The following is a 10,397-nucleotide window of genomic DNA, read 5'->3' as shown; positions in this document are numbered from 1 at the left end:
AAAAAAGAACTGCCCAGGTGTTTGTATTCTAGGGGATCACAGGGGATCATGTGCATTTATACAAATAGATGACGTTCACAGAAAATGCCCTAACTCTGCAACAAAGATGAGCTGACATGTCTGTGTACTCTTCCATTTTCATATTTTTGTACAAAAGTTGTTTTTAAAGTTTTGTGTCAAAAATGGTTTATGAGGAACTAGAGTGGGGTCTGAGCCACAAGGGACCAATCTAGCCCACAGGTTCTCTTCTCTGGAGGACTGACTCCACGGGACTCCCTCCTCTGGGCCCTGTGTGCAGGGCCCAGCAATCCGATGTGTCTTTGGGCAGGTCGTTCCCCAGCAGGAAAGAAGTACCGTGACAAGGAGGTAAACAAGGAGAGGGAGACCCTGGGACGGACAACCCGCTGCTCATTTCCCACAGCAAATGTTAAAATCCACTGGCCTAGAAGAGACTGATTTCAGAAGCTGTATTCTTGCCCACCCTTAACCATTACTACATCTTAGAAAACCAAAGTCCCAAGGCGGGGCTGGAACTCAGAGAGCCACACAGAATATTAAGAGTTCAAAACAGCAGTGAGCGCGGCTTTCCCAAGGCCATTCCTTCTGTTGTGGTCTGCAGCCATGGAGGGCTCAGGAGGGTGCGAACCGCTATCTGCGCGGCAGCAGGGCCGTTTTATGGCTGGATGCCCAGATTGTCTAGCTCTGCACACAGCCCTATAGGCTTCTGAGGGCTGCAGAGGAAGAATGCATTCTTAACAAACAGCTCACCATCCCTGCAATAGCTTCTTCACTCACTGAAAGCATCTGTAGCCAAGAAGAGAATTCACTTTTAAACTCCAAAAATGGCACAAAGGGCCTGAATTGTCACCATGCTTTTCACGTGCATCTTTCTCATGTCCCCACTGGAGAAGTGAAAAATTCATATTTCATTTTTCATTAAATTTTAAGTTACAGTTCCAATACATAATTTGTACAACAGAAAAGCTACAGGATTATTTTAATCAAGTTGTTCAAACAAGTTCACTGGGCAAGAATTACACATTTTTTTGTTTGAATGTCACACATACAATCTCTACATAAGATTTTATAGTTATTTCCGATAACAAGTAACCTTTAAATTTTTAAGTAATTATATTCCTGAAGAGAGCTATGTATAAGTTACCTGGTTCTTTAAATGTTTATGATTGAGTACATCTTAAAGAAAGCTTATTGTATATTATTTTGCAAAGTAAAGAATACTCTCCTTATGAGTGCACATTTAAAAGCTAATTTGCTCAACTCAATACTCTGTAATAACCTATATGAGAACAGAATCTAAAAGAGTGGATATATATATACATATACACACACAGACACACTCACACACACAACTGATTCACTTTGCTGTATAGCAGAAACTAACACAACACTGTAAATCAAGTATACTCTAACAAAAATTTTAAAAATGATAAAGCTAATTTGTAAAAATGTAACTAGTCATGATTAAACTGGCTTAAAGCAAGAAAATCTGCAAAGTGTCCTAAAAAAAAAAAGCTGGTTGCTGGTTCTCATTTGATATTCTTCTTGCTTTACTCAAATATATGACATCTTCAAAGTTATATGACATTACTCAAAGTTATTGAGATGTTAACTGTCTTAATTAGGCAAATAATATCTAGTCACCTTCACTATGAAGCCAGTTATCAGACAAAATAAACCATGGTACCAATACTTTTCAAAAAGATTTCCTTACATCAAAAAATCAGAAGACCCTCTGAAATAAAGCTGGATAAAAGGTAAAAACCCATTTAATTGTCTCAAAATCAGGAGTAAGAAGCCAAAACAGTTTCAGTCAAAGAAAAAGAAAAGCAAAACAAACAGAAACAAAGTTCCCTGGTTCTTCCCCTTATAACCTTCCAGGCCCTGCCTGCTCAGGGCCCCAGCTCCTGCTCCCGGAGCTTACCATCTTCCAAGGCCTTTTATAAACCTGCCCCTTGTCACCTCTGTGTTTCTCAGGCTTTCCACACAGGCTTCGGTTGCTCTAAGTAATCTTTGCTTACTCCATCCCCAAATTTTAATTAACTCATATGCTATTCCGATATATAGAACAGCCTCAGACTCCACAGCCAATCTATTTTCTTTCTTATAAAATCTTCTCAGATATCATCTTTACACAATAAACCTGGACTCAGAGGTAAATATTACTGAAAACATATGCATACAATCTCATGGATCTAATTCCTACCAGGGAAGGTTAAAAAAATGAACCATAAAATAGTCTTTAAAATGGCTCTAATTCTCTAAATATTAAGTTGTTAAAGAAGTTATATGATGTCATAGACATTCTATATGCTCAAATCAAATAACAGAGAAATAGACTTTCCCTAGTAATCTCTTTCTCTTTCAGATTTAAAATTAGCATCACATTCTTGAGTCAACCAATAGTAAATTTACATTCAGGACCTTATCACCCCCATTTGGAGTTTGGGAAGTAATGCAAACACCCATTCTCAGCTAGTACTGTAGGAATTTTTATCTTCCATTTCTTTCCAACTGAAAGCTCTCTTCACTAAGGAAAAAGGCTGCCCCCCCACCCCCCCTCCAGCCCTGACCTCCTCCTCCTCCAGCATGGTTTTGGAAGTGAGCCAGATGACAGCATTTGGAAAAGCACACATTTATCTCAGTAAAGCCGGCTGTTTAACAAAAAGGTGGAGGAGGTGAGAAATACTGTAATTTAAAGTTTCCTATATCCCCCCTACCCATGGTTCAGTTATATTTTAATCACTGGGAGTCAAATGAAACAGTTCGCTCTACTTTCCCTTATAATCAGCACTCTCAGGCAACCATTTGTTCCAAAACTCCTAAGCCAACTAAGTATAAACATAAACCTGTTACAAAATAATCTTTGTCAAAGTGTTACAACATATGCCACTTGACAAACAGCAACAACAATAAACACTGCAAGGAGGAAAACCTAAAATCAACACTTACCTGTAACCCAAGTTACTACTAAAGTATTTCAATGCTAGAACCAGGACGAAATAGTTGGGATTAAGTCTTATTATAGCCTCAGTATCAACTTTTATTTAATTTCACATCTTAATAGTAAATCAGATGTACAAGACCATAAGGTCTTTGATTTGAACAATAAGTATGAAAGATAAGAAGAGGGCTTTTCAAAGTAGACCCACATAATAACATCAGGTCTGAACATATACATACATGAATACACACACACATATATATCTGGGACTCGTATCCTTTCTACTTCTTAACACAGTACTAGTACTAGCTTTTAGAAATTATTCTACATCACCATAAGTATAATTTAACTGAAACAATACTTTTACTATCACCACTTTCTGGGCTATCAATTTCTATTGATCCAATGTGAGAAAGACAAAAAGATTTCTAAAACGTCTATTCTTATGAAAACACAAATATTAAAAACTTTCTGTAGGAGAAAACTCTTTCAGTATCGGTGAACAAAGTAATAACTAATCAGACAATTATCATCTGTTTAAACACCAGTAATAAAATTAATTCGGATAATATAACTGGGCTAGTTCTTAAAACCTCATTTTGCATCACTTCTCCCAACAAAGCATCCTTAGGTGTGCCACACTGAAAGGTGTTCAAAGACCTTCACCACTTCCGTGATTCTGGAATAAATTTCTTCAAGTTGCCCTCTGCCAACCAAGTTCATCTGGTCTGGAGCTAAGTTTTATCCTTTATTCTTTCACATACTATTGAAGGAAGTATGGAGTCCATGCACAGAATGGTTGCACCCCCTACACATTCCAAACTGGCCACCGCTGTCTTCTAAGATCACTCAACCCACATTTCCAGTGTCTCAACTCATCCCCATAGTTACTCAATTCTAAATGTAGGAAATAACTTGCATAAAATAAGCCTCCTGCGGGGTCAAATTACACTCAGAGACGTAGCAGTCTCTACACAGCCATCATCTAACTGACCACCTACACCGCAGGACACCGCGGTGAACACCGGATTCAGGAGAAAACATGAACCTCAGCAACACAATGGATTAAACCAGCCAGACGCCTCCAACTTGCAACTAACTCCTTAAATACGCTTAAGTTGGACATCTGCAGAGCACCATTTTGAGTTCAGAATCTGCAGTTCATGCCTAAATATAGCCGAGCAGACCACTCAAATGGAGGTTTGATCTGCCAGAGGTAGAGGTTCGAGACAGTTGCACTCATTTCGCTGAATCCCTGAGACAGTCGAGCGCCCAACACCGCTAGAGGTGCGGCCGGGATCTGCGGCTCCTCCGCCCCCGCCCCGCGACGTGGAGGCAGCAATCCTGCATCTTCCGTGAGATTCCCAAAACTGCGTGTAACCTGCAAGCGAAAGATTCTCCACCGAGTTAACGCGCAGGGAACCCTTGGATCCACATCTGCACATTTAACAGATACGAATCTATTAACGAATCTCATCCACGAGAAAAAGGTGCAGACGAGGGGACGCACGAGTGGAGGTGGCCCCCGAGGCGCTCCGGTTCCGCGCTCCCAGAGACGGGCAGCTGCGGTTCGGCTCCCGTCCCTCGTGCGCATCGCCCCGCAGCCTGCAGCGCCGCGAGCAGCCCACCTGATTCCACATCCGCGGGAGGCCGAGGGGCCCCTCCATGCTAGCAGAAGCACGCCCGCGCTTGCTCTGAGCCCCCCACTCCCAAACAACGGCGGGAGAGGCCCCACACCGAAAACGCCCGGGTTCGTGCATGCCATCAGAAATGCAAAACCCGCGCGGGTGACTGCTCCGGGAGAACCAATTCCACCAAAGCATCGTTTTACGCACACCACACACGCAATTGCCGTGCGGATCGCACCGGGCACCGCGAGCCTCTCGCCCTGCGCGCGCCCGCACCCGGGCCCCGCGCAGCCAGCAGTTCCTCCCGCCGCCCCGCGCTGCGCATCCTTCCCGCCGGGACCCGCGGCGACCCCTCGCGCTCCGGGCCCGGCCGAACAAAGGCGACGCCAACAGCTCCGCCGGCTGCGGCGACTCGGAGGCCCGGCCCGCGCTCACCTGGGCTCCGTCCCCGGCGGCGGCGGCGGCTCCTCGGAGGGGATCCGGCGGCGCGGCCCTGGCGGCGGCGGCAAAGAACACTCCGACGGCCGCCCCGGGGCCTGCGGGGCGCTCGGGCGGTGGGGGCCCGCTCAGCGCCGGCGCCGCGGGCTCAAGTCCCGGCGCGGGCGGCGGCGGCGGCGGCGCGGGCGGGTGGGCGGCGGCGCGTCCCGGCGGGTCCAGGTCCGGCCCCGGCGACGCCGCGACGCGCCCTCCTCCTCGCGCCCGCAGGCGGGACGGCGGCTCCGGCGCGGCCCGCGATCCGAGGTGGCGGCGGCTGAGCTCGGCGATCTGCGCTCGGCCGGCTCCGCTCCCTCCGCCTCCGGCTCGGGCGGGCCCGCGGCGGCGGCGGCGGCAGGAGCGCGGCGGGCGCGGGGACAGCCCTGTCAGCGGCGGTGGGGGCGGCCGGGGCGACGCTCAGGGCTGCGGGGCAGCGGGGCCGGCGGCGGCGGCTGCGGCTCCCGGGGCCGTCGCGCTGAGGTGCGGAGCTGCCACCGCGGCCATCTTGTTGCTCTAACTGACAAGAACCCCCCTCCCCCCGCTTCAGCCAGACGGGGCGCTCGCGCCCCCTTCCCCGCCCCGCCTTGGCCTCCAACAGGAAGTCGTCCCGGCCCCTGGCACGTGACTCCACCGTATCTGCATACCGGAGGGCCAACTGGCCAATCGGCGCTCTGAACACGAGCTCCGCCCCCGCGCGCCCCTCCCCGGCCCATTGGCTAGTTCCAGCCAAACCACACCCCCTCCTCCCCCTCCCCTTAATACCCGCCCGAGCTGTCTTTCCACAGACCGCGCGGGGAGCGCGCCAGGGTACGAGCGGGTACGCGCTCCGTGTCGTCGGGCGCGGGCGCGTGCGAGTCCCTGGGGCTCGCGGTCTTCTTGGGGTGCGTGGAAACTCACGCAGCTTCCTTCCTCGTCTGAGGGTGCTGCAACTTCGCATTAGAACGCTCAGCCGTGAGGTGAGGGCCCGGCCGTGCGCGTCCGCTTGGTTCCCCCAGCCGGCCCCCCGCGGCTCTCTAGCCAGGGTTTTGCGCGGTATTTTCACTCGGCGGCGCTGGCCTTGTATTGCAGCGGAGCTCGGCGGCCGCACTGGCGCGCGTCCCGCCCGCGCCGTGCACACGCCCTGTACCGTGCACACACACGTACACGCGCCGGCCTGGGCCAGGGAGCATCCTGCTCGCTGCGCGCCTCCCAGGCGTCCTCCACTGCACAACCGCTCCCCCGGGAGCGCCCTGCTGCGAGCCAAACAAGCCTCGCTGTGTAACCGCCCCCGGGAGACATCCCCTTCCCGGGAGCGCGAGTATTCTGCCCCCACCGGGCAAACTGCTGTTGGGCCGAATCCCGGACGCTCCGGCTCCCGCACCCCAAGGTTCCTTCCCGGCTCTCTGCACCCGGTAGCGGTCCTCCATTCCGCCGCTCTTCCCATACACTCTAGTCATTAATCGTGGGTAAGATCAGGAGCGATGTGCAATTTAAAAGTCACCTTTTAACTTTCGGTTCAAGTCACGAGAAAATATTGAAACCAATATTTCTCTCCATTTTCATGAAGCGTGGTGGAAGCAGGCCAGCTTTCCGCTTTGTGCAGTGGAGGCTCCGCGGTGCTACTTGAAAGTTGTTCGTGTTGGAGGCCATTCCCTGTCTACGTGTCCCCATCTTGAAGAGCAGATAATGACACGCTACTTTCGCAGTGCAATTTTGTTACCGCAAGAGTCTTGCTTTGAAACGTCCGTGGATGAAAGAGACAACAAATTCCCCGCTCTCCTTTCCCTTCGGGGTCCCGTGAGCTAGGCGCACTCCTTTCTTCTTACTGCCATATTTTAAGCTCCCCGGTAGTCAGAGTCACAAACCGCGCTCTAAAATCGTCTTCAAATGTCTGTACTGGGTACTTCCCCTGCTGAAAACCCACATCACTTAGAAGACTCTGATGTCAGCCCGAGTTGATATAGAGACTTCTGCCTTTTCCATTCAGCGTTTTATTTACGTTAATTTTGTTCTTGACTTCCGGAGAAACCTTCATCCTTTGTAGTTTTCAAAGATAAAGGTATCACACGCTCCAGGAGGGAGCGCAAAATAATATCTTCAAAATAGTTGGCATCCACTAAGATTGCTAAATCAATGAGGAATTCAGATAGCTCGGTGAACCCATCATTGCAATAAGCAGAACCTCTTTTGGAAAACTGAACCAAAATTGAATGATTTAATTTTTACCCCTGATGTTGAATTTCTGATTGTAACCTCTCAACTTTTCTCCATCTTCTTTTTACTGTCCCCCTCAATCAGCTAAACCACACAAAATAATTGTCCTCTCGTTACACTATAAACACCTGGAGAAAAGGCCACACTTACTTGATCATAGTTTCTGACCCCAAAATTAGACTCATGTGGGTCTGTAACAATAGAATTCTCAAAATTAGGACTGATCCAGGAACATTGTGGTAGATGATAGCCATGAGTGTAGAGATTGCAGTGTCATTTCTCAGGGGCTATTTGGGCTGAATAAAGTCTGAGCAACCCCCAGGCAAAGTTGTAAAATGAGTCAGTGCATATTTGGGGTCTGTCATCCCTTTATCAGCCCTGCCACTACCACCTCATGACTAAGGTATCGGTTGCAATCTATAAAAATGGGCAACCCCCCATAGAATTACATGTAAAAAGATTAAATATTTAGTGCCGCTCTTAAGTTAAAAAGTCAAGTTGTTAAGGACAGGTGGAGAAGACCTAGCTGGATGCATCTGTGAGAATATAAGAGGCACGCCTGGGATAAGTGTGTGGAAGGTTTGGAGATGAATTTCCATTCCATTCAAAGAAAAATCATAAGTGTTGTCCATGGAAACTCTAGCTTGAAATGTAACAAGATTTGTATCTGGTTTAAGCAGAAATCAGGGTGATCACATCCTCATCTCCATGGATATTACAGAATAAATGATTGCATGGGTCATAAAGGTTGAATTAGCTCGTATGTACATACATACATACATACTCAGTCATGTTCGACTCTGCAACTCCATGGACTGTAGCCTGCCAGGTTCCTCTGTCCATGGAATTCTCCAGGCAAGAATACTGGAATGGGTTGCCATGTCCTTCTCCAGGGGATCTTCCTGACCCAGGGATCAAACCTGTGTCTCTTGTATTGGCAGGCAGATTCTTTACCACTTGAGCCACCTGGGTGAATTAGTTCAGCAGTTCCCAAAGTGTGCTTCCTGGACCAGCAGCATTGGCATCACCTGGGAGCTTGTTAGAAATGCAATTTCTTGAACCCCATTGCCAGGTCTACCGAATCAGAACCTTGGGGGGCATCGAGGTATCTACATCTTTTTTTTTTTTCTCTACATCTTTTTAAAATATATATTTATTTATGTATGGCTCCGTCGGGTCTTAGTTGCAGCATGTGGGATTGTTGCAGTACTCGGGGCTTCTCTCTAGTAGTGACAAGCAGGCTTAGTTGCCCCGAGGCACAAGGGATCTTAGTTCCCAGCCAGGGATCAAACCAGCATTGCAAGGCAGATTCTTAACCCCTGGACCACCAGGGAAGTCCCATAGGTATCTGCAGCTTAATAAGCCCTCCAGGTGATTTTGATGACTGCTAAAATTTGAGAATAAAAAACTAATCATAAAGGACGCACCTTTTCTCAGGGTCCTATTTGCCTGTGATACTTGCTTCCCTTCCACTCCCAGCTACTTCTGACCACACAAGATTGCTTTACTTCCTCCTGGAGCCCCTCCTTCCCTCCTTCTACCTCCACTGAGTCTGCAAGTAGAATTTGAATCCCAACAGTGGACTCTAAAAGGGAAAATCTTCAAGACTCCAACAAATGATCGCTTTCAGTGAAAATGTAAGGAAGCAGGACTGCTTGTCACCAAGCAGATAGCTGCCTACTTGGCGATAGAAAATGTGATGAATGGGACTTCCCCGGTGGTCCTGTGTCTAAGACTCCATGCTTCTGGTGCTGTTTCAGTCCCTGGTAGGAGAACTAAGATCCCACATGCCACATGGCACAGCCAAAAAAAAAATGTGATGAACTTAAAGCCTTTCAGACAGGGCAGAGAGGATGGGGTGTTGGTTCTCAAACTCTGTTCATAAGAATCACCACAGTAGCTTGTTTAAACACAGACTCATCTGGGTCTAAGGTGAGACCTGTGAAGTTGCATATTTAACCAGCTCTCTGAGTGGTTCTGGTGCAATCATCCTCCCACTTTAACCGAGGAAAATACTGGAGTGGAGACAAAAATCTTAAGATGTGAGCCAGGCTGAACCTCAGTGCCACTGATACTGGCTGTTTGACCTTAGACAGTTTCCTGGGCCTCACGCTTCTCCTTTGTACTCCTCCCTGAGTTAGAGATTCTCGTTGAACGATGACTGAACCTGTGTTATGTGCCAGGTGGTGGACTGGGTGCTGGGGATTTAGAGCTGAAAGCCTTGACTTATGATTACAGTACATACACGGTGCTGAAGAGGGCAGGAAGGGAGATCCAGGTCATTCTGGAGTGCTCAGAAAGACCACCCTGAGGTCTTGAAGGATGCAAGGGGAGCCACAGTTAGATGGCTGCAATGGTCAAGAGCTAATGGATGAGCACTGAAGACACAGGGAACAGCCAGGAGAAAGGAGATTGAAGAGAGCACATTCGCTTGGTCAGGGGGCTGCAAAGTGTCAGAAGAGTCAAGACAGCTCACATGGAAGGGAAAGTGGGAGAGGTGAGCAAAGGCCAGATCATAAGGAGCAGCTCACGTCACATTGAGGGATTAGGATTTTTTCCTGAAGGCCTTTGAGTGCTTCTAAACCTTATTATACTTGGCTGTCCTAGAGATCTCTTCAGGAACATTGTACATGATAGGGAGAAGAAGGATAAGACAGGGAAGAGGAGGCAGAGGTTGATGGCAAAGTCACACAGCGGGGAGATGAGAAACTGTGGAAGGAGCTAGAGTGACCCTAGAGGGCAAACAAAAAGGATCCCTTTGAGACAGAACTGAATTCATTAATTAGTTTGCACTGGGTCTTTGTTGTGGTGCCAGGGCTTTTCTCTGGTGTGGCACAAGGGCTTAGTTGCCCCGTGGGACGTGGGATCTTAGTTCCCCGACAAGGGGTCAAACCCACGCCCCTGCATTGGAAGGCAGATTCTTTAACCACTGGACCACCAGTGAAATCCCTGAAAGATCATTTTAACTCCAGGAGACTCTGTGGGACTTAGGGACTGATAGATAGAGGTGGGATCTGGGAAACAAGGGGTAAGTCTGGTTGGGTCCATTTGGCACTGGAGGCACTGGGGCCAGCTAGTGGCATGGTCAGATCTGCAAATGAGGAGAAATGTCTGGGCTGGAGAAATCTTTCTGGGGTGGT

At 48.6% G+C, this 10,397-nt stretch overlaps 1 protein-coding gene across 1 annotated transcript; it reads right to left on the bottom strand.

The window, feature by feature from the left end:
• Window positions 1–2,624: 2,624 nt before the first annotated feature.
• Window positions 2,625–5,568, bottom strand: LOC138992091 (uncharacterized). The gene is made up of 3 exons (XM_070389471.1): window positions 5,541–5,568; window positions 5,026–5,480; window positions 2,625–4,343 (listed from the first exon to the last, which is right to left on the bottom strand). Exons 1-3 carry the CDS (start codon window positions 5,566–5,568, stop codon window positions 4,110–4,112), a joined length of 717 nt encoding a protein of 238 aa, XP_070245572.1. The 3' UTR covers window positions 2,625–4,109.
• Between the last annotated feature and the right edge of the window lie 4,829 nt (window positions 5,569–10,397).

This window comes from Bos mutus, chromosome 19 (genome assembly GCF_027580195.1).
Source record: "Bos mutus isolate GX-2022 chromosome 19, NWIPB_WYAK_1.1, whole genome shotgun sequence".
Classification (NCBI taxonomy): Eukaryota; Metazoa; Chordata; class Mammalia; order Artiodactyla; family Bovidae; genus Bos; species Bos mutus.
Note: the sequence above shows the minus strand (reverse complement) of the source record. Positions and strands in the feature narration are given on the sequence as shown.